The sequence below is a fragment of the Lontra canadensis genome, unplaced genomic scaffold (genome assembly GCF_010015895.1).
Source record: "Lontra canadensis isolate GAN:19392208 unplaced genomic scaffold, GSC_riverotter_1.0 scaffold12, whole genome shotgun sequence".
Lineage (NCBI taxonomy): Eukaryota > Metazoa > Chordata > Mammalia > Carnivora > Mustelidae > Lontra > Lontra canadensis.
In genome coordinates, this window is record NW_022631006.1 from 19,597,209 (window position 1) to 19,620,693 (window position 23,485).

General features: G+C 51.5%; 1 protein-coding gene across 2 annotated transcripts; it reads right to left on the bottom strand.

Annotated features, from left to right (window-relative positions):
* Window positions 1–3,560: 3,560 nt before the first annotated feature.
* On the bottom strand, window positions 3,561–12,263 carry VPS18 (VPS18 core subunit of CORVET and HOPS complexes). Of its 2 annotated transcripts, none has more exons than XM_032856810.1 (5): window positions 11,828–12,263; window positions 10,658–10,799; window positions 7,554–7,645; window positions 5,514–7,384; window positions 3,561–4,779 (listed from the first exon to the last, which is right to left on the bottom strand). In XM_032856810.1, exons 1-5 carry the CDS (start codon window positions 11,916–11,918, stop codon window positions 4,054–4,056), a joined length of 2,922 nt encoding a protein of 973 aa, XP_032712701.1. In that variant the 5' UTR covers window positions 11,919–12,263; the 3' UTR covers window positions 3,561–4,053. The 2 variants fall into 2 exon arrangements, with proteins under 2 accessions (XP_032712701.1, XP_032712702.1); XM_032856811.1 differs by lacking the exon at window positions 11,828–12,263 and adding an exon at window positions 11,267–11,392.
* Window positions 12,264–23,485: the final 11,222 nt, after the last annotated feature.

Sequence of the window (23,485 nt, forward strand, 5' to 3'; positions counted from 1 at the left end):
CAGCACCCATTTTCCTGGGGCCAGACCCATGCCCCTTTCTCTTTTCCTGCTGGGCCTGCCTGGGCTTGTTCTCAGTGAACACTGGTTGCTGGTCACCAACGTAGGGCCACCCTTACCTCCCAGTGACCCCGTGGTTCCTGACTTCTCAGCTCAAGAGCTACTTCAAGGTAAATGCCAAGAAACAGCAAAGCAGCTCAGGGAGAGGAAAGCCGCCAATCTGAAGGCATTTGGCGAGAAGAACTGATCCCCTGGAGAGAAGAACCCTACTTTGTGCACCCTTTGTCAGCCATCCTAGACCCAAGTTTGCCTGTCTGCCTCAGTTTTCCCTTTCAGAAACTGGGCATGGAATGGCGTCCCTCTCCTGGTGACTTCAGCAGGTATAGGTCTCAAAGGAAAAGCATCATCATCATGCTCCAGGAGGTGGAGGAAGCTGGGGGCTCTGGCTGCCCCGTCACTGGAACTACCTAGCATCCTCCCTGTCCCATGGCCCACCCTGGGCCTGCCTCTGACCACCATTCACCCTCAACCTGCTTCGGGGGCCCAGCCTCGCGCCACATAATCAAAGCTGCCAGCAGGGTCCTTTGTGGTGCTGCTCCCGTGTGGCACTGCCTAGGGGCCCCACCATGGGGCAACAGATGGACCTATGGTCTCTGCAGAACAATGGTGGGGGAGGGGCTCTGGCATCGCCTGCCCCAAACAGGAAGCACTGCATGAGCTTCAAAGAACTGGCAGGGCCAAGGGGCTGTGGCTGGAGCCAGTGCCAGGACCGGCGGCTGCCTGAAGAGATGCCTGCCAGCCTCACGATGCCCGGCCTGCAGTGGGGGTGGGGCCTCAGTGGCCAGGGCCGCTGGGGCTTGGACAGAGCGTGCCTCATGCCCTCCTGGTAGCAGCCTTTGACCTAGAAGCAGGTTGACAGAGGGGACTCCAATGGGAGGCCGTCACCCGGCTCCGCTGCCACTTGCCCACCAGCTTGCAGGTTCTTTCCCAGGCCACAGAGGGTCTGGTTCTCCAGCGAGCAGCCATGAGGGGCAGGGCTGGCACCAAGCCTGCCGCCCACTCCCTGCCTCCTGCTCCCAGCTGCTCTGCTCTGAGCCTTTTCCTCTCCACTTCCTGTTCACACAGGGGGGGGCGGGAAGTGGAGGGAGGAAGCTGGGGGGAGGCATGTAGGGGGGACCCATTGAATAAAAGGAATTAACCGTTTCCCTCCTCTGACCTCTGGGAATTTCCGCCTGTGAAAGTGTCTCGAAGAATCTGTGGAGCTGGGGGAGTGGGGAGGAGGTGTGCCCTTCTTGGCCCCCTCACCCCTCCCTTGGTGGTAGTGGGGCCAGATAACTCCCTCTGGGCCCCCAACCTTTTGTTTCCCTGACGCTGGGCGGGGGTCAGCGCCAAGGGCAGGCTGGAGCCTAGTGGCCTCGGAGCCCCCTCCCAACCAATGGGGTTGATGAGGGCCCAGCAAGCAACCTGAGCCCTGGGATGGAGGAAGCGGGGGAGGGGGAGAATTGGTCCCGGGGGAATGAGCTCACACCCATACTGGCCAGGCTTGGAGCCCCGTGCCCTCCCTGCCAGGGCTAGTGCCCTTGGCCTGTCTGCCTTAGGGATCGAAGAGAGGGCCGTCCCGCGGGAAAGCCAGGCCTCAGTCGCTGCGCCGGCACACCCTCCGATGGCCACTCCCCGTGCAGCTGTGGAAGGGAGCCAGTGGTTTCGGGAAGCCGGCCGACAGCGCCCCCTCGTGCCCGCTGACGACTTGGCCAGGCAGCCCCCCAGAGCCCTCTCAAGGGCGCGCCTCAGGAAGCACCTGCTCCCCAGGACCAGTGACCGCCCTGAGTCTCCCCCAGGTGGCTTCCTTGTTTACAGGCCTCCTGCCCTGTTCTCAGCGTCACTGCCTGTGGCCACTCCTCCTATTTCCAGTGACAGCTCCACGAGCAGCTCATTCATCTTGGTCTCTGCCCACACAGCTGCTCCCCCGCCACACCCCCTTCTGGCCCTCCGCAGGCTTAGGGCCAAGGCCCTGAGGACCTTCTCTCTCCCCTCCATTCTAGGCCTTGCGTGGTTTCCAGGGATCTAAGAGCTGTAGCTTCCCGTTCCCCTGACTCGACGGAACCCCATTCTGTCAGTGCCAAGGAAGCCTGGGGCTTTTTTTCCAGGAAAGAGGAAGCAGCCTAGGACCAGATGGGCAGGCTGGGAAGAGGACAGAAGGGGGCAGGGGCATCCCAGGCTGTCTTAGCCAAGTCCTTTGGGAGGAGGGAGCAATAGGGCAGTGTTTGTTTAACTAACATGTATTAGGCACGACAGACAACCCAAGCTGTTCTAAGCAAGTGACCATGCAAGTGGCAGGTCAAAGTTTAGACTGATACCGACAGTGGGGGATAATACCCCTTAGCTCTCTACTGGGCATGTCTAGGTATGAGGGGAGCCTTAGGCCACATGAGAAGAGGAAGAGGAACGAGAGCCTTCCAAATCTTGGAACAGAAGGAACAGGGTTAGAATGCTCTCTACCACCCAGATTACCAGCCCCTTCCACATTTGCTCCCTCTTGCTTCTGGCGGAAGATGTAAAGTCTGAGGTTCATTCAAGACGGCCAGTTTCTAGCCTGACCATTGGCAGAAGCCACAAAGAGACACCTGTTGTAGTGATTAGGGAACTAGGCAGGGCAAGACTCTACCAGGACTGCAGGAGCTAAAAATCTCGGAAGAGGGCTACTCTGCAAAGGAGAGAAAAGCCTGCGGTCACCAGCTACCCTGGCAGGGGGTGGGGTGAGGGTGGGGGTGTTCAGCCTGATTCCAGGAACACGCACTTGTTACTTTGTTTCATTCTGGGCAGCTGATAGACCACACCTATAGAGCCCAGTAGTGGACTGTGAACCCCAGTCCATGGAGCAAAGGGTGCTGCTCTCGGATGTCACAGGAAGGCCCCAATGCAGGGCTCTCTAGGGTAGCCACAGCTAAAAACGGGTAATGTGGAGGTGGGGGCCGGTCATGGGAATTAGTTGAGGAGCAAAATCTAACACGCATACAGGCTGGTGGAGGGAGGAAGGATGAGGGCTTAGATTCATGGTTAGGCAGCGCAGTTTCCCAGAACACACTAGGGAGGAACACACCAAGGAGAAAGTGACAAGAAATCAGCGCCCCCCAGCAGTCCCGGTGAGGAGGATTCTGTGGGGAGCAGCACCACCTGCTGGCCAAAGGAAAAAATAGTTCTTGGCCTGAGAGGACAGTGGGCCATCATCACGCCCAGCTGAAGCCGGGAGCCAGAGAGGATGGAGTCTTGGGACAAGGAAGTGAGAAAAATCACAACAATGACAAAACTGGTCACATCTCCAGACAAAGGAGTGAGGGCCAAGGCTGGAAAGAGTTCAGGCTTCTGGCAGCCACCCTGTGGCACCGTAGCACCCCCGGAGAAAACCCACACACCCCTCAGGCCAGCATGGACACAAAGCCATCAACTCGAGAGCCCCCAGTGCAGTGCAGGCTGTTTAATGCCCCCCCCCCCCCCCCCCCCCCCCCCCCCCCCGCCCCGAGGCCCTCTGTCCCAGGGCACCCTCACCCAGAGCCCCCGAAGGTATACACCGGCACCTCCCTCCCCACCCTCCATGCCCAAGACGGGGAGGGGCTGCCTTTTCACTCTGGGACCGAGGGGCAGACACAGGAGAGGTGTCCTCTGAGGAAGAAGGGTCACAGAGGGAAAGAGATGAATGGTACTCTCACTCTAGAAGGTGAACAGGATGTCTGTGGGCCTCGGAGAGGAAAACAGGGCTGTTAGATGGAGGGCGGATGGCAACAGGGTCAGAATTCTGACTCCTCCAGGCTGAGGCCCTCTCTTGGGAGGCAGGCAGATGGCCCGATTTAAGAGCAGCTCTCAAGAGGAGCACGGACAGTGGCAGAACGTGATCACAGATGACACCTCGAAAGCGACAGCTCTAATTCCACTCTCCACAACACCGTCATGGCCCAGCGGTCTCCAGACGACTTAGCGTGTACCATGATGTGGCCTTCCCAAGAGGGGGCAGCTGTGCCCCAGACCACCTGCCCACCCAGCGGGGTGATACCCTCCTTCCTACAGCCAGCTGAGGTGCTCCTCCTCATAGCGCTGGGGGTCAATGAAGGGCCGGTCAATGGAGCGGATCATCAACTCCCCACAGTACACGCACTCGGCGGCCACCAGTTCATCGAGGTCAGCCTTGAGCTGTTCCCGACTAGGCCCCGCCGCGGCAGCCCCTGCCTCGGCTTCCTTGGTGTGGGTGGAGCCCTTGGCAGGGGCTGGAGCGGCTCCCAACTTCCGCTGCAACTCCTCGAGCCGGGCCTGCTTGTAGGCCGGCAGGCCAGGCCGCACAGCCTGCAGCAAGCAGTCAGCATGGAACATGTGGCCGCAGAGGAAAAGGTAAAAAGGGCGGTTGAGCAGGGGAAAGTCACAGGTGGCGCACTTGTCCTGGGGCTCCACCGTGCCGTAGCGGCCCCGCAGCTCCTGCAGGTCTCGCCGGATACGCTGGGCGCTGGCTGTGGCCTCTTCCATCTCCCGCTGCAGCTCCTGGATGTGGTGGTTGTAGGCCTTGAGAGAGCTGCAGATGGCCTCCTTGAAGTGGTCGATGGTGACGAAGTCCGGAAAGAAAGGCAGCACGTCCTCGATCTTGAGCAGGGGGCAGCTGGCCAGGCAGGCCATGGCCGTCTGCACGTCCTCCTCCTCCTGCACCACGTGCCGAGCAATCTTCAGCCACAGCTTCTTACGCAGCTCCTCGTCGTCCTCCGGCAAGTCGGCACACTGCTTGGCCAGGTCCACATCCACCTGCAGGGAGATTGTGAGCAGTAGGGGTCGAAGGTAGAGACTGGGACAGATTGGGGGAGACACAGATGCCCAGGGTGAACCTGGGCCCTGGGAGAAGCCCCAAGAGGAACCTGTCTTAGTGATGCGTCTGTCCCCAGCACTGCTTTGTAAAAGCTACTTTCGGTTGAGGGGGGACACTGATGTTGGCAAATGGTAAAAATCACCTGCGAAGCATATTCGAAATACAGGTTTTTGGGCCCCGCCCTCAGACTTTGATTCAGTTAAGTCCTAGGTCCAGAACCAGGGATTCACATTTTAAACAGCACTTCCTGTGATCCTCTGCAAGTGGTAACTCGTGAATAAGAAACACAACTCAGCCCTCTCGCCTCCAGCCGCAGTGACTGTAATGCAATCACTAGCAGTAGGTTTGGCACCGTTCTGAGCCCTTTTCCTATATGCTACTCTCATCCACCTTAGGAGGGAAGTGACTAGAACATTATGCCATTTGCGGCCCAACGATCTGGGGCAAAGAGAGAGGGTCAGAAATCAGTCTGAGGTCACACAGCCCAGCAAGCAGCAGAACCAGATTCCAAACCCTGACCTCGGATCCTTGTTTCTAACCTCTGCACCACAGCTCCTCTCCACAGAAGCCAGCACCCTCTAGCCACAGCCCCCACCAACTCCAAACCCTCAAGAGCTGACATCAGGGCTCTCCAGGACCCCATCGTGGATGGGGTCGAAACTCATCGGCTCACCTGCAGGGCCAGGTCCACAGCCTCCTCGTACAGCTCCAGGACCTTGTAGACGTGAACGCAGGCACGGTGGTGGCCGTGCTCTGCACAGAGCCGCAGCGCGTACTTGAGGTCGTAATGCACGCGGTGTGGGCTGGCGCCTGCCTGCTCCAAGTACGCCAGCAGCGAGGCCGGCTGGCTGCGGGCATACAGCGACAGCAGGTAATTGTGAATCGCCTGCTCCGTCTCGCCGAGCACATTGACGCAGAACTCCATGTATCGGGTGGCCTGGCTCACCTGCTGGGCCTCGCCACCCTGGCTGTAGTTCACCAGTGCAGGGATGAGCTGCCGGGCATCCAGCCGGCTGCCCATCTCGATCCAAGCGTCCACCAACTGGCGAGGGATGTGACGGATGAGGATGGGCGAGAACTTGTAGAAGAGCTGGGGGTCACGGTGGCGAGCGAGCACAGCCAGGGCCTCCTCGTAGGCCTCGTGCTGGCAGTGGTATGCCACCACGCGCTCGTAGTCCTGCATGATCACAGCAAAGTACACCATGTGCTCCGTGTCCCCGTGGCTGGCCAGCAGCTCGTGGATGGAAGCCCGGCTGGCGAAGAGCCACTCCTTGTGGCGGGGGCTGCTGAGGAAGGACCGGAAGCGCTCCCGGGTCTCCCGGTATAAGCTCAGGGCCTCAGGATCACCTTGCAGCGCCCCGAGCCGGCTCAGGTAAAGCTCGGTGAGCCAGGCAGTCAGCAGCGTGGCCTGGGTGCGCTCGGCTGGCTTCAGACCGGCCAGTTTTCGCTGCAGGAACTCAGCCAGGGCCTCCTCCTGACGGGCCTCCAGGAACTTCAGGGCAATCTCCTCAAAGTAGCTCTGGGTCAGGGCATAGCAGCGGGCGCTCTCCAGGTAACGACGCTGGCGAAAGCAGAACTCGGCCTCGCGGGCCAGGACAGTGTCCAGGCAGTCAGGCCGCTCTCGACAGTACTCTTTGGCCAAGTCGAAGCGGTTCATGTCCAGGTAGGTGCGCCAGACGTCCCGGGCCTCCCGCTGCACGTGGTAGCGGAAGACGGCCCGTTCGGTGTAGGCCCACAGGTGGCCCGTGGAGGAGTCCTTCACCATGTGCCTCAGGGGCCCAAACTTCTCCAGGAAGTGATCCCGCAGCACCACCTGCCCCGTCAGCGTGCACACCGCCTCCACGCGGTCCGCCAGCAGCAGCAGGAAGTGGAACTGGGTCAGGACGATAGCCAGGGGCGGGCTGGCTCCCGGACCGACCCCCTCTGGGTACTCCCAGACTCGCTCTTCGCTCAGCAGGGAATCGGGGCGCCCGCAGTCCAGGGCTCCGTACAACACGCCATCCCCCATCATCCAGGCGAAGGCCCGCGGTGCGGAGCGCAACTTGGGGGTATAGAAGGCCAACTCACTGTAGCCCAGACTGCTGGGGAACTCACGGAATGGGGGTGGGTGGTCCGCGTAGGCAGCAAAGATCCCAGAGAAGCCCTGAACTTCGGCTCCCTCCGCCGCTCGCCCTATGAACTGGAAGAGGCGCTGCCGGGTGGTGGCAATGACAAAGCCACGCCCATCAGGGCCTCGCTCGGCCTCAAGGGCACACACAGGGGCTGGACCCCCTTCTTCGTTGAGTACGTACAACGGGCGGAAGTAGAGGTCTGGCGCAGGGCCGAAAAGCCCACCCTCGCTGGCTGAGAGCTCCGCTTCGAAGATCTGGCCTTGGGCAGTGCCGACCAGGATGGGACCCGTGCTGCTCTCGGTGCCCAGTGCCTTGTTCCAGCCCACACTCTCCACCAGCTGCCCCTTCCAGCGTGCCAGTGGTCGTACCTTCTGCCCATTACGGTTCACATAGAGGACCTCAGTGCTGCTCAGAGCAATCAGCAGGTGAGAGCCTGGAAAGGGGGAGAGCATGGCACCCTACAGAAGGCAGCCATTCCCACGGGCAGCCTCCTCCCTGCCCCCACCACTCTCTGATCCCACGCGCCGGGGCGGTGACTTGCGCTCCCCACAACGACCCGTCCAACCCCCGACAACCCCCCCCCCCCCCCGCCCCCAACTCACCAGTGTGGTCCAGAAACATCTTGTGAACCTTGGCATCATCCTTGCGCCCCAGCTCCACATGGTTGGGTTCATTGGCCTTGCCCAGGTCAATGCTGTCAAGATAAGAGTCACAGAATCACTCCAGAGAAGGCAGTCCCTTTTTTGGAATCACAGACCTCTTTATAATCTGATGAAAGCCACAGGCTCTCTGCCCTGAAATCTGTGTACACACATACAATTTGGCATATGATCCCAAGGGAACTCTGACATACATACAGGGCCTCCTTAAGAACGCTCTGCTCTGAGAATTCCGCCACCTCATTTTGAGAAATCACTGAACAAAAAGTCTTTTCCTCTGCTCAGTAGCGGTGCAATGCTTCTGGGAAGACTGGCAGGGGTATCCCAGACTGCTGGGGTAAAAACGAACAACAAACAGTAGCTAATGGTTACTGAGCACTTTCTGTATACCTAGCACCGTGCCACAAGCTTCACCTAGTAGAGCTCAATGAGTCTTCAGGATAACCTTGAGGAAAGCTCCTGTTTATATTTCCCTTATTAAATTCTTTTCAAATTATACCCTCATTCTAACCAAAGAATCAAAGCAAAGATGTATAGTTAATGATTTTCTTCTCAAACTTGTCATTCTCCAGACAAAACTGATTTTAGTGTCTTTCTCCATGCTTACAAGAGTTGTTTTGCCACTGTTTTTATGTTTTGACAAAAATCTCTTCATGTCATGTATATGTGTGTATATGCATATTAATAGCTTGCTTTTCTCACTTAATATTTCCTCAACGTTCCACCATGTCAACTGATACAGCTCTCATAGTTTCAAGAACTGCCTAATTTGTCTCTTTATGGCTCAACCATAATTTTATCATTTTCCTGTTGATGGGCATTCAGTGTGTGTCCAGTTTTTCCTACCACAAATAATGCTTCCAGATTACTCTTCCAAAAGATGGTGGCAATTTATGCTCTCACCAGCAGTGTGTCAAAGTCCATTCCTGTGTCTCTTCACCAGCCCCATAGGGTGAAATGGTGAAAATTACTGTTTGTAATTTTTGTCAATCTGATAGGTTAAAAGCATGGTACCTTGTTGTTATTTTCCAAAGGTTGAAAATATATTTAGATGTTTACTAGAAATGTAGACTTCCTCTTCTGTAATCTACTGGTTTATACCTTTGCCCTCCCCTTTCCTTTTTCTTACTAGTTTTTAAGGACTTTTTAAGGAATAGGATTAAAAAAATCTACAGCCTTACATGGAAAAACATCATTTTCCCACCATTTTTTTTTTTTTAAAGATTTTATTTATTTGACAGACAGAGATCACAAGTAGGCAGAGAAGCAGGCAGAGAGAGAGGAGGAAGCAGGCTCCCTGCCGAGCAGAGTGCCTGATGCGGGGCTGGATCCCAGGACCCTGGGACCCTGGGATCATGACCTGAGCCGAAGGCAGAGGCTCCAACCCACTGAGCCACCCAGGTGCCCCATTTTCCCACCATTTTTGATCGTGCCTGATTCAAATGCTTTTTTTTAAGTTAATTATTATTTTATTTATTTATTTTGAGAGAAAGAGAGTGTATGATTGGCGGGAGGGAAGGACAGAGGGAGAGAGAGAAAGATAAATCTTTTTTTTTTTTTGGAAAGAGAGAGAGAAAGAGAACACAAGCGGGGGAGCAGCAGAGGGTGAGGGAGTGGCACACTGCCTGCTGAGCAGGGAGCCCAATGCAGGGCTCAATTCCAGGACCCTGGGATCATGACCTGAGCCGAAAGCAGACGCTTCACTGACTGAGCCACCAAAGCACCCTGGGAGTGAGAGAATCTTAAGCAGGCTCCATTCCCAGTCCAATGCACGACTTGATCTCACAACCCTGAGATCATGAACTGAGCTTAAATCAAGAAAGACACCTGACTGAGTCACTCAAGCGCCCTGTATTATTATTATTTTTTTTTAAGTAAGCTCTACATCCAACATAGGGCTCGAACTCGACCCCAGAATCAAGAGTTCCATGTTCTTCCCACTGAGCCAACCAGGTGCCTCTCAAAAGTTTTTTTTTTTTTGTCATAACAGCAATTACTGTGTAGTCAAATATATCTGTCTTCTTCCTAGCGGATTTTCTAGCTTGAGTAAGAAGATCTCCCTTCAGCCCAAGAACAAAGACATTTATTATGTATTCTTTTATTTTTTTATCTTAATTAACCTATTTTTTTAAAGAGGGAGTGGGGAGAGGCAGGGGAGGGAAAAAGAATCTGAAGCAGGCTCCGTGCCCAGCACAGAGCCTGACATGGGGCTCAATTTTACAACCCCAACATCATGACCTGAGCCAAAATCAAGAGTCAGACACTTTACTCACTAAGCCACTCAGGCACCCCCATTAAATATTCTTTTGATAATCATTTATTTTTGTATTTTTAAAGATTTTATTTATTTATTTATTTATTGGGGGGTGGGGAAGTGGCAGGGGAAGGAGCAGAGAGGGAGAAGCAAGCTTCCCGCTGAGCAGGGAGCCTGACACGGGGCCCAATCCTAGGACCCTGAGATCATGACCTGAGCCAAAGGCAGACGCTTAACCAATTGAGCCACCCAGGCGCCCTAATATCTAATTTACTTTTATATTTATATACTTATTCCACTTCGAATTTTTTTTTGTGATATAGAGGCTTAGGTCTGTTTTATCTTCGATAATTATTCTGGATAAACAACTCTGCTGATACTTTTGTTATATATTATTTCCACTTATGTTTGTATGTATGTATGTATTTCCAGTTTTATTGATATATTATTTCCATTTACAGTGGATTTATTTTAGGACTCTAGACAGTTCCCCTGATCAATATGACCAGTGTATGGGCTGGTACTATCTCTAACAGGTGAAGGGACACATTCGGAGACTGGGTGACTTGCTCAATATTCCCTAGCTGGTAAGTGGGAGAGCTGGGATCTGATCCAGGTCTACCTGATTTTTACTACTACACTGCATTAATTCTCTTAGGGAATGGATATTCTTGGAAAATTCCAAATCTACTGTTTCACCTGTCCAGAGTGAAAGAAAAGCCCTAGTCACTAATTAGGCCCCAGATACCACTAATTCAGTCCCTACTCTTAAGCCTTTTGGGCCCTCACTCACCGGAGTAGTGTATCCTTGCCCAGGCTCATGCAGAGCTGATTGCAGGAGACAACAAGACTGCTAATTCGCTCAGAAGGGGTAAAGTCAATGCGCTGCTTCGTGAAAATGGGCACTTCCTTCTCTAGCTGGGCATTCACATACCCTACAGGGAAGGAGGGAATTAAACGTTAGGTATGGAAAATGTGGAGGAGGAAGGCCAAGGAGAGGCAACCAAAAATGTTTCCTTTTCATCTTCCCAACATATCCCTACCCCAAGCCTTTGGTTAAAAGCTTAATATCAATGTATCAGGTAGTTTGTTAATCACCTCTACATTAGGGTCCTGGGCTCCTTTCACACCTCTGACAGCCATAAAGGGTGGATTCTTTGAACCCATGGATTGCTGCTGCACCGTCATGTACCCGCTCCCAATGGTAATGTGGGGAAAAGGTTGGATATTCTCCCTTATCAGTCCTGGGCCCAGAAATCCCAGCTCAACTAAAGTATTCTGATCACCCCCTCCCCTCCCCTCCTCCCTGCCCATGCAGTAATGCTCTCAGTTTCCAGAAAAATGCAGGCAGAGCGAACCCCGGGAACAGTGCCAATTAAACTGAAGCTTCTTTCTCTCTCACCTTTGCTCTCGTATCTTTACCATTGCACAAAATATCCCAGCACTTCAGAACCCTCCGCCAACCCTGTTCACTTTCTAAAAAATTTCCCCTCAACACCAGGCTGCACCCAGATCTAGTAAAGGCCTAAAATAACTGCATTTTTCCCTGTCCAGTGACAAAGTTCCCTCTAGGACTAGTCTTCTTTCCCCTACAATACTCCCCTTCAACCATTTTCTTGGACCACTCTCTTCCTCCCGCCTCCAGAAGGGGCCTGGTAGGAAAAGCATAGGCTCTGGCTGAAGCCTTGGAGCTTATTCTCAGTTCTCTCAACTGTGGCCCTGTAGACAAGCCACTTCCTTATCTGGGTCCCAGTTTCCTCTTAGGACCCTAGTGGCAGGGCCTAGATCACGAGGCTGCTCTTTCAAACTTCGACCATCCTCCAGCTGGGGGCCACGAGAGCCTGCGGAGATTCAGGGGCCTGGATCTGGACTGCACCTCTAGGCGGTGAACCGGACCTCCTGGAGCTACTTCCCCGATCCTCCCCAGCAGGTGCCAGGTGAGCGGCGCCCTCCCCTCCCTTACCGGAGTGGGGGATGCCCACGCTGGGGCAGCCAGGCTGCAAGACGGCTGAGCGGGACAGGGAGTCCTCGTATTCATCCAGGATGGACGCCATGGTGCCCGGCCTCTGGGATCTCCCTCCCGGGCCCAGGGATTACAACAGAGTTCCCCCCAGGGATCCCCGTGGCCCTGGATTGGAAACTGCGTCTCCCCAGCCTCGACAAGAATCTGTTGACAGATTTTGGTAATCCGCCGCCCACTCCTCCTCTTTAAAATCCTGAGGATTTTCTCGTTCTCGCCTTATAAAGCGAGAAGACTGGGGAGCCCTCCCCCTTGAATCTGACGCAGTCCTGCACTCCGCTCCCGCACCCCAAAAGATCACTGGCTCCCCTTAGCCGATTCGAGAAGATCCCAACCTCGCCCAGGCAGCTCAGCTGACTCCCGCCCCCGGGACGCGCGCCTATAACGTAACTTCCGGGTTCTCGGAGCCCCGCGTTTACTCGCGCAGGAACGTACCCCGGCCGGCCACTCGGGGGCGCGGCAAGGGCTACGGAGGAGGAGGCGGGGCGGAGGCGGGGCGAGGGCGGGGGGCGGGCCAGGGCCTGGGCCGGGTGGTTCTTGAGGGAGGGAGCCGGAAGTTCTTTGGGAGTTCTCGGCTGGAGGCGGAGCGCTGGACAGGGCAGATGTGCCGTCCAGCTGGGTGCTCCGTGGCTTCCTCCGAATACAGGCCCTTCCTTCCAGGGTGCAGTTCCGATCTCTGACGCCAGGGGGCAATCCTGGCTCTTTTAGGCCTTTCCCCACCGTGCCTCGGAGTTCAGCCCCAGCCTCGAAGCCAGTCCCCTACTCCTTTCGTGCCCAGGCTTCCCTCCCTCAGACGACTGCTCAGCCTCCGTGTCCAGTTCCCGCTCCAACCTCTCCAAACAGGTCGCTGCCCTAGGTCCTCAGGAGAACCTCCCGTTCCTCGGTCTAGTCGCTGTCTTGATCCTATCTTCACAAGGCCAAGGCAAGCAGTTCTGGCCTTTCTTCTCCAACATTTAGGAGCCCACCAGCTTTCAGGAAGTGACAGAGCTGGTCACCTGGCCAACGGAAGCCAAGAGCTACCTAACCTGCCTCGAACCGGCTGCGTAATGTCTCCTCGGTGTGGGGAGAGACAGAATGGGTAGCAGAAAAGACCCAGCACAGCTAAGGGCTTCAGGAAGGACTGCTTCCATTCACTCGTTCAAAATAGCGTCCTTATTCTTTGCCTGCCTAGCCTTAGGCTGGGTGCTGGAGTCACAGAGATAAGTACAATATCATCCTTGAAGGTCATAAACAAGCAGGGACAATGGACCAGTAAACAGATCATTAATGCTAGAAAAGCGATGGATGGATTTGTTCAGAACCTCACTCATTCCAAAGTGAGCACACACTCTCTGCCAGGCACGATTCCAGGCTCTGGGGGCGGCACGACAGAGAACAAAACAGAGGAAAGTCTCAGCCCTCCCGAGGCTAACCCAGGGACATGGTCATAGCGCTGTGGGAGCACAGAGGGGCAAATACCTGCAGAGCCTGGCAGGAACGAAGGACAAGTGACCTACCTTGAAGGCCGGTGGGGAGTCCAAAGCTCACAAAGTGCGACTCCGTTTTGGTTTCCCTCTTGCACCCACCTAGGCCACCCAGACGGAGCCTGTCCCCTTCGGGGACCTGCAGACTCTACTTTGTTAAGATAGGGTTATGGGCCAGGGTCACTGCCATCCTGGCTTTAACAGGTAGCCTGGGCGTAATGACTAAAAGCGCCCCCTTTACTCTCAGAAGCGTCCCGGTTTGTGCCACATTTTGTGTGGTCCCGCTACTCTTGCTGAACTAACCTGCCAGGCACAGAGGACTGAACCCTCACCAGCCTACATCGAGGGCTTTCAGACCGGGACTGGCCCTGGCCTGGGACAGGGACACAAGTTAGGCCGAACACAGTAACTTTCTGTGGCTCCCGGGTCCCACTTCTCCCGTCCAGAACCTGCAGAAGCAAAGCCGCTCTCCCAACCAAGGGTGTGGCTTGGCAGGCTAGATCCCAGAAGGGAAGTTGCCAGGGGTGAGCCGAAGACAAGAGGTTTCCGCCCTGGGAAAAGTGATTCCAGCTAGGGAGCTGCCCCGCTCAGAGCAAAAGGCTCCACCCCAGCTCCCCTGCTGGGTGCATCAGGGAAGTACAAATAGCAACCCCCCCCCCCCCCCCCCCCCCCGCTAAGGTCAGACAATAATAAAAGGTACATTTACTGAGTATCAACAATGTGCCAAGCACCACACCAAGTTCATAATAGTCATTGTTATTAAGTTTTACCCTTACCCTAATGCTCTGGAACAGATACTGCTCTTTTCCCCATGCTAGGAAATCAGAAACTGACATTCCGAAGGGAGAAGCAGTTTGTCCACAGGGTCCCATGGCCAGGAATTGGGGAAACCAGGAGGCAGCATTCAAAATACAAGCAGATGCCATGAGTTAACCACCACACCCCATTTTTCAATGCAAGACGAAGAGAAGAGGGTACAGCTGATTCCACAGGTCTGGACCATGCAGAGAAATGCCCCCCCCTGTGGGGAGCCAGACAGCATTGGAGGGGGTGTCTCAGGGACACAGAGTCCTTCCAGCTACCTCCTCCCTGTCCCCAAAACCTCAGTCCTGGGCTTCACTGCTCTCTGGGATGTAGAGGGTGGGGCCTACCTGGGCCTTGCTTACCACTGACTCCATACACACTCCCTGCTGAGCTGATCACTGCAGGATTCCTCGGCATACTCATTCTCCCATCCCTATGTTGGAGTTGGGAGTAGGAACAAGACCAACATTCTCATCCCTGCCCAATCACTCTCTAGTTGGACACTGTGCACATGTGATGCTGTTAACTTTGGTTTCCTCATCTACAGAAATACTGTAGATACAGTAATACTTACGTAGTAGGTTTTCGTAGAAAAGTAAATGAGGTGATCTAGGTGAAGTCTCATTGCTATAGCATAATGTCCAACACAGAGCATAAGCTCAGGAAACTCGAAATGTGGCTTTAATCTGACTGTCACTCCCAAGCCACCTCCTCCATGCAGCCTCCCTAGACCACAACTTCCCCATCAGAGCTGCTACAGCTTTTCTTATCCTGGCCATTTGCTGACCCTTAATTAAGAAGCATGGGCATTTTTCATTGATATAATAGAGGCTGATTGTGGAGAACATCCCAGACAAACCTGAGCGAGCACAGGAATACTGAAGTGTCTCAGGAACTCACAGCTGGGGATACAGATCTACCAGCTCCTACCTCTCACAGTCAGTGTGGTTGTTGCCACAAGATAGGCAAGGGCTGACTGCTGGGCCGGGGAGAAAGAGGAATAGTGTATGAAAGGAGGTGAACTTGACCTAAGACTTGAAGTGCATGCCTGATTTCCAAGGCCAAGAAAAAAAAAAAAAGAGAAGGCATTAGGCAAGCGTCAAGAAAACCAAGAGAATAGGCCTGCAAGCAGTGCCAGTTGAGGGGCTGGGGAGCTGGAGCATCAGGGAGGAGGGCAGTGTAGGAAATGGGACCAGTTGTGGCCAGATTATGAAATCAATTCAATGGGCCATCAGAAGGCTTTGGCTGGGGGTGAGATCATCTGATGTGGGTTCTAGAAAAAAATGGGTGGTGGCTTGGGTGGAATCCACATCAGAGAGTAGGAGACCTGAGACAGAAGCAGAGAAGTGGTAAAGGGCCCAGCCTGGAGAGTAGACTGGGAAAGCTCTAGGGAGACATTTCCAAGAAAGAGCCCACTGGACTTAGCGACAGGTTAGATGTGGGGATGAAGGAAGGGTTCAGGATGACTCCTGGAGAGACGTGGCAGATGGGGCAGTGTCATCACTGTCCAGGAGAAGGAAGAGCTGGATAGGGGTGGGGCAGAGGTCACATGATTGAGCACACTCTAGTCTGTGGCTCCTGAGGTTCCTGCCGGGCATTTACTCTGAGAGATCCAGCATCATGGGGGCAGTCATAACATATTAATAAAAGCTTATTAAACAATTGCATGAATGACCTTTCTCATGCTTCAGTTTCTGCATTTGTAAAATGAGAAAAATATACCTGTAGCATTGTGAATATTAGAGGATATTATGCAAATCACTCAGCACAATGCCTATACCTAGAAGATGCTCAGTACAGGTTAAATAGGGGCGCCTGGGTGGCTCAGTTGGTTAAGCTTCTGCCTTCAGCTCAAGTCATGATCCTGGGGTCCTGGGATCGAGTCCTGTGTTGGGCTCCCTGCCTAGCAGAGAGCCTGCTTCTCCCTCTCCTCCCTGCTCTCATACTATCTGTCTCTCTCTCTCTCTCAAATAAATAAACTATTAAAAAAAAAACAACAAACCAAAAATCAGTTAACTATTAGCAGCAATTGTCAACTGAATGAAGATCCATACCAAAAGGAGTGATTTAATTGACTTAAGTAATTTGTTGTTTTCTTTTCAAGTTTATTTATTTAGTGATCTCTACACCCAACATGGGGCTTGAACTCACAACCCTGAGATCAAGTGTCACATGCTCTCCTATCTGAGCCAGCCAGGCACTCCAAATTAGATTTTTTTTTTAAAATATGCATTCTTTCTAAGAAGTTTTAGATTTATGGAAGAAGTGAGAAGATAGTAAAGGGTTTCCATGTACCTCACATCCAGTTTCTCTTACTTTGAACATCTTACACTCGTATGGCATATTTGTTAAAATTAGTAAATCAATATTGATACCTTATGGTTAACTAAAGTCCATACTTTATTCAGATTTCCTCAGGTTTTACCTCCGTCCTCTGGCTGCTCCAGGATTCCATCCAGGATATCACCATATATTTAGCTGTCATGTCTCCTTGGACTCCTTTTGACTCTGGCAGTTTTTCAGACTTTCCTTGTTTTTGATGACCTTGACAATTTTGAGGAGTATTGAGCAAATATTTTGCAGGATGCTCTCTATTGGAATTTGTCTGGTATCTCTTTTTTATAATTAGATTGGGGTTATGGGTTTGGGGGAGGTGAAGTACCATTATCATCACATCATATCAAGGCTATGTACCATCAACATGACTCATCACTGTTGATGTTGACCTTGGTAGCGCTTGTCAGATTCTCCACTGTAAGGTTACTCTTCCTCCCAACCTTTTTTTTTTTCTTTTAAAGATTTTGTTTATTTATTTGAGAGAGTGAGCCAATGAGAGAGAGCATGGGGGCGGGGTGGGGGTGGCTGGCGGCAAAGGGAGAGGGAGAAGCAGATTCCCCGCTGAGCAGGGAGCCCCATGCCCCCAAGCGGAGCTGGATCACAATCACGTGACTACAGGGAGTCTGACCTGAGCCCAAGGCAGCCGCTTAACTAACTGAGCCACCCAGGCGTCCCCTCCTCCCCACCTTTCAATACTATCTTCTTTTGGAAGGAAGTCTCTACACACAGCCCACAATTAAGAATGGGGATTTACCATTCTTCGAGGGTGATGTCTAAGTCATTTGGAATTCTTCTGCATGGGAGATTTAGGAATTTGTGGGGTTTTTTTTGTTGTTCTGTTTTTGTTTTTTGAAGAACTTATTTATTTATTTGACAGAGACATAGAGAGAGGGAACACAATCAGGGGGAGCTGGAGAGAGAGAGAAGCAGACTTCCTGCTGAGCCGGGAGCCTGATGCAGGGCTTGATCCTAGGACCCTGGGATCATGACCTGAGCCAAAGGCAGACGCTTAAGGACTGAGCCACCCAGGCGCCCTAGGAATTCATTTTTAAATTTCATTTTTATTTTAATCATTGTAACATATGTATAAATTTTAAAACAGGGCCATAAGACTTATTAAGGAAACCCATCAGTCGTTTTCCTCACCTCCAGTTAAACTCCTTCTGACCAGTCTGTATTCATTTCTCAGTGCTCCAGTTATCCTGATCTAGGGATGTTCCCAGAATGTACCACATCTCTGCAGATATTTGAGTATTTGGTCTTAGGGGTCTGATCCCTCTGTAAAGATTTTGCTGATATTCCTCCACTTGCCAGGATCAGGACCCTCCTACGGGCTCCTCCAGCTCCTGGACTGATCACCATGTTATGATCAGCCTGCAGTACAATTGTCTGGTAGTCTCTCCTCTCTCTCTCTCTCTCTCCCCTCTCTCCCTCTTTCTACTTTTCCACCCCTTCACCCCCCTTCCCCTTCCCTTCCTCCTCCCTACCCTCATTTTCTCTCTCCTTCCTCCTGTCCCTCCTCTTCCCCCGCCTTTCCGCCTTTCCCTCCTTCTCCCTGAGGTGACTCTGTATAAGCCCCCAGAGGGCAGGGACAGGTATACGGGCACACCCTCTCCTAGGACAGGGCCTGGCACATTGTTAAACTATACTGAAGGGGAAAAAAAAGCCCTAAGTAATGAAGAACACCTCTTCTCAACCCTTTACAAGAGATTATAAATCTCTTCTTTTCCTATTTGGTATCCTTCCTGATGTTTCCAAACCTATCTGAATGGCCCCAGTTTTAAGAAAGCCTTCTCCCCTCCTTGTTACTGTCATCCCTTATTTCACTGAGTGCATGTCAAAACCTCACCCAAGGCGTGTGTGGATCCAACCTACCTTCTTTCTTTCTTCCTGCCATCTTCTAGGATTATTGCTCCAGTGGACCCAGAGAAGACACTGGAGGTGAGGGAATAGAGACACTTTTTTCACTTGTCTATGTGGGAAATGAAAGCATCCTTCAAAGCGTGCCTGGGTGGCTCAGTTGGTGCCTGCCTTTGGTAGAGGTCATAATCCTAGGGTCCTGGGATCAAGTCCCACATCACGCTTCTTGCTCAGTGGGGAGCCTGCTTCTCCCTCTGCCAGCGGGTCCCCCTGCTTGTTCTCTCTCTCTCTTAAATAAATAAAATCTTAAAAAAAAAACTTATAAAAGACTCTCCCTCTGCCCTTCCTCCCAAAATAAACAAATAAATCTTTAAAAATGAAAAGAAAGCATCCTCAAGTCATTGGTTCTCAAACTGGGGTTCACATGTCCTTAGGGGGATGAGAAGCTTTCCCGAAGAGGCCCAGGGCACCAAGAAAATCAGTGTCCTCAGCTTCCCCCATCTATTTCCTGAAAGTGACAAGCAGAAGGTACCTGGGAGGAAGAGGCAGGATCTCTTCCACCTCCCGGGCTCCTACTTTTCAAAGAAAAACACACCACTCACCTACTGGAATGGTAAAACCAAGCCCCCGCCACACTATGGTGGGTACTTCAGGGCTTAAAGATACGCAGGTATCCCAGCAAAGAGACCTCTGGAATTATTGTTGGTATTCCTACAAAGAACAGGTAGCAAATCCTTTGTGCATCAAATGATTTTTGCTTTTTTTTTTTTTTTAAAGATTTTATTTATTTATTTGAGTGAGAGAGAGTGAGCAAGTGAGAGAGAGAGAGAGAGCAAGAAGAGGTGAGGGAGAAGCAGAGAGCCCGATATGGGGCTAGATCCCAGGACCCTGGGATCATGACCTGAGCTGAAGACAGGCACTTAACAACTGAGCCAGCCAGGTGCCCCAAAATGGTGCAGCCATTTCCTCTATGAACCAGGCACTTCCTCTATGAACCAGCAGTTCTGGGCCTGGATACTTACCCAAGAGAAAGAAAACATCTGTCCGGACAAAGATTTACACACAAGTATTTATAGCAGCTTTATTCATAATAGCCCCGAACTGGACACAGCTCAGTGTCTACTGACAAAAGAATAAACAAATAGTGATCCATCTGTACAATAGAATACTATTCAGCAATAAAAAAGAACAAATTACCCTGACATGCAACGAATCTCGAAAACAGGTTGAGCAAAGGAAGCCAGACGTAAAAGAGTACACAGAGTATGCTTCTATTTATTTGAAATTCTATTTCTTTTCTTGACAGAGAGAGACACAGTGAGAGAGAGAACACAAGCAGGCGGAGTGGGAGAGGGAGAAACAGGCTTCCCACCACCAATAAGGGATATATATTTGAAATTCTAAAACAGGCAAAACTTAAGCTTTAGCAACAGAAAAGCTGATCAGTGTTTCCCCGGGGACCTATTTTAGGGGGTGGAGGATTGACTAGAAAGGAATAAGAAGGAACTTTTTAGGGGAGATGGAGATGTTTCATATCTTGATTGTGCTGGTGGTGATGATGCTAGAGGAGGACACATTGGTCAAAACTCATGGAACCATATAGTTAAAAAGGGTGCATCTTTTTTAAAAAACATTTTATTTATTTGAGAGAGAGAGAGAGTAACCAAGAGAGAGCACAAACTGCGGGGAGAGGCAGAGGGAGAGGGAAAAAGGGAGCCCGATGAGGGGCTCGATCCCAGGACCCTGGGATCATGACCTGAGCAGGACGCAGATGCTCAACTGACTCAGCCGCCCGCCCAGGCGCCCCACAATGTGTACATCTTCTCCGTAATATCTAAATGAATTTGATCGCAATACAAATTTTTAAAAAAGTTCTCTGCCCAAATGTTAGAGTGTAATCAGTACTTATATGGCAAAAGATAACAAAACAATAGATAACTTGCTTTGTAGCCCTTAATCCTTAAGGGGAGGCCTGAGAAGAGGGTGGTGTTGGAGCGCGGACCTGGGCTCCACAGACCTGGCTCTCTCTTAGCCTTGAGGCCTTGGGCAAGTCACTTCCCCTCTAAGGAGACTCCGTTTCCTCCTCTGTAAAATAAAGGTAATAACAATGCCAGGATAGTAGGATGGTGACTTCAATAAAAGCTCAGCTCTTGGGGCGCCTGGGTGGCTCAGTGGGTTAAAGCCTCTGCCTTCGGCTCAGGTCATGATCCCGGACTCCTGGGATCAAGCCCCGCATTGGACTCTCTGCTCAGCGGGGAGCCTGCTTCCCCTTCTCTCTCTGCCTGCCTCTCTGCCTACTTGCGATCTCTGTCAAATGAATAAATAAAATCTTAAAAAAAAAAAAAAGCCTCAGTTCTTTTCGTGTTCCCTCTCTGGGTCACAGGAGACAAAATTCTGAACCTTACCTTCCCTGATAAATCTGTATTGTTCATTCTCAGGTAGGCCCATGACTTCATCCAAAAAAATTGCCCTGACCCAGAGAGAAGATAATTATAATAGAGCCCCCTTGCAGCTCTCTCTATGGGCACTATGCTAAGCATTCTCCATAATTCATTTAACTCCCACAACATTCTTTGAGATAGGTACTATTCTAACCCCATTTTATAGGCAAGGAGACTGAGAAGACAACAGCTAGTAAATAACACAATCTGGCTACTAATCCAGGTGCTAGGGACCAAAGCCTAGGCTCTTGACCACCAAGCAAATTTGTCTCTTATCAATGAAATTGTATTTGAGATAAAAGAGGGGAAAGGAATTTGATTTGGAAATACTAGTTTTATATGAATTTAAATGTGTACAAAACCCAGTACCTTTCCTATCGGTACTTTCACAAAATAGAAAATGCGGATTTCACATTGGTCTGGAAAATCCTGCTCTGTTTCTAGTTCAGTTGCTGTGGCCTTTCTGAAGAGCACACGGGAAGTGCTAACAGGAGTGAAAAAGAGATCTAGTTGGGGTGACCAGCCCTCCTATTTTATTTATTTTTATGTTTATTTTTTTTTAGAGAGAGAGAGTGCATGTGAGCAGCGGGAGAGGCAGAGGGGGAGAGAGAATCTCAAGCAGGCTCCATGCTCGGGGTGGAGCCTGATGTGGGGCTTGATCTTAAGATCTTAAGATCATGACCCTGAGATCATGATCTGAGCTGAAACAGAGATTGAGATGCTTAGCTGACTGAGCCACTCAGGTGCCCCCCAGCCCTGCCAATTTTAGCATTGAAATTTCGGCATCTCAAGACAACCCTTAGTCCTGGTCACTCTAAGCCTAGCTGTTCTCCTGTGAAATAACTCCAAAGGACAAGAGCAGCTCTGTTGTGACCTGATCGGGCTCCCGCTTCCCTTGGCAGCTTGTTGCTTATCTGTCTCTTCCTCAGCCAGGCTAAGCTAGCTTTAGTTCCAAAGGGACCCCATTCTTTCTCCCCTGGGCTTGATTCCTGCTGTTTCTTTAAGGCTGTTCCCAAGCATTTTTTTTTTCTCCATTTATTAGAGGTGGGGGGCACCGGGTGGTTCAGTCCTTAAGCAACTGCCTTCCACTTGGATCGTGGTCCCAGAGTCCTGGGATTGAGCCCAGCATTGGGCTCCCTGCTCAGCAGGGAGCCTGCTTCTCCCTCTCCCATGCCCTCTGCTTGTGTTCTCTCTCACACAGTCTCTCTCTCTGTCAAATAAATAAAATCTTTTAAAAAAAGAGAAAGAGAGGGATACCTGGGCGGCTCAGTCAGTTAAGCCTCTGCCTTCGGCTCTGGTCATGATCCCAAGGTCCTGGGATGGAGTCCTGCCTGCATCAGGCTCCTTGCTGGCCAGGGAGCCTGCTTTTCTCTTCTCCTCTGCCTGCCACTCTGCCGGCTTGTGCGTACTCTCGCTCTCTCGCGCTCTTTCTCTTTGATAAATAAATAAATAAATAAAATCTTTAAAAAAAAGAGAAAGAGAGAGAGAACACAAGTTGAGGGGGGCGGGAATGGGCAGAGGGAGAAGCCAGCTCCCCACTGAGCAAGGAGCCCTGGGGCTCTCTCTCCCAGGACCCAGATACCATGACCTGTGCCACCGACTAAGCCACCCAGGTGCCCTGTTTCCAAGCCCTTTTTGCTTGGTTTATCCTCCTTCCAAATCCAAACAGACTGATGAAGTTCGACAGGCACACACCAGTATGACCACACCCAGTTGTTAAAGTACCCACTTCCCTGAGTGTACCCCACCGTGTCACTCCTGCCCAGGATCCAGCCACTAAGGGGTTAATGTTGGGCATAACCCAGTCTTCTAAAAAGCTGCTAGGGCACAAGGACTATCTCTTTCTGAGGCTATACCAGTTGCTAAAGAATTTAGATAGCCCTATTTACAAGTGTGTAAAATGCTAGTTTATATAAACAATGCCGAGAAGAGAGTTTGGAGCGATAGCATTATTCATTGAATGTTTGTTTACAGGGCTCTCTTTTTGCAAAGCTGCTGATGTTCATCATTATCCTCATCAGCATCAAAGGATAATATGTGCTCTAGGGTTACCCACAGCGACGTGAATGGACCTCAGTGGTATCAGGCCTCGGCTCCTCTTCCAGAAGCAGCTTTGGGCAGTGGAGTCAGTCTTTGGGGCGAATCAACTAAGGATTTGGCTGGACCTGAGACCCAGCCATTTGGGCAGGTGCTGCAGCCTCAGGGAAGGGTCGTGGGCTGCCAATCAGTATTTTTTTTTTTTTAAGATTTTATTTAATTTGTCAAAGAGAGAGAGAAAGAGCATGCACACAGAAGTAGGGTGAGCGGCAGGCAGAGGGAGAAGCAAGCTTCCCGCTGAGCAGGGAGCCCAATGGGGGACTCTGTCTCAGGACCCTGGGATCATGACCTGAGCTGAAGGCAGGTGCTTAACCGACTGGGCCAACCAGGTGCCAATGATTCCACATTTTAATATACACTCTTCATATCGGATTCTCTTTTATTCTAACTGTACACTTTTTTTAAATACTTGGGCTCAAACTGTCTTTATAATTCTGTACCATTTAATATTATCTTTTCACATTTCCTCATTGAAAATTCTCGTAAGGATTGTTTGCTGGGCTGGAGGTGTACTCTAAGGATGTGGGATGTCAGGTAGAGACTCAGACACTATCCAATGGCTAACAGGAATTCGTTTTAGGCTTTGAGTGAGAGAGTGA

Excerpts from the sequence above, each read along its gene's own strand:
- VPS18 (XM_032856810.1), bottom strand. The coding sequence starts at position 11,918 with ATGGCGTCCATCCTGGATGAATACGAGGACTCCCTGTCCCGCTCAGCC. Across the intron at positions 7,646-10,657 it reads GGCAAGGATACACTACTCCG|CATTGACCTGGGCAAGGCCA; the intron begins GTGAGTGAGGGC and ends TTATCTTGACAG. Across the intron at positions 4,780-5,513 it reads CTGTGGACCTGGCCCTGCAG|GTGGATGTGGACCTGGCCAA; the intron begins GTGAGCCGATGA and ends ATCTCCCTGCAG.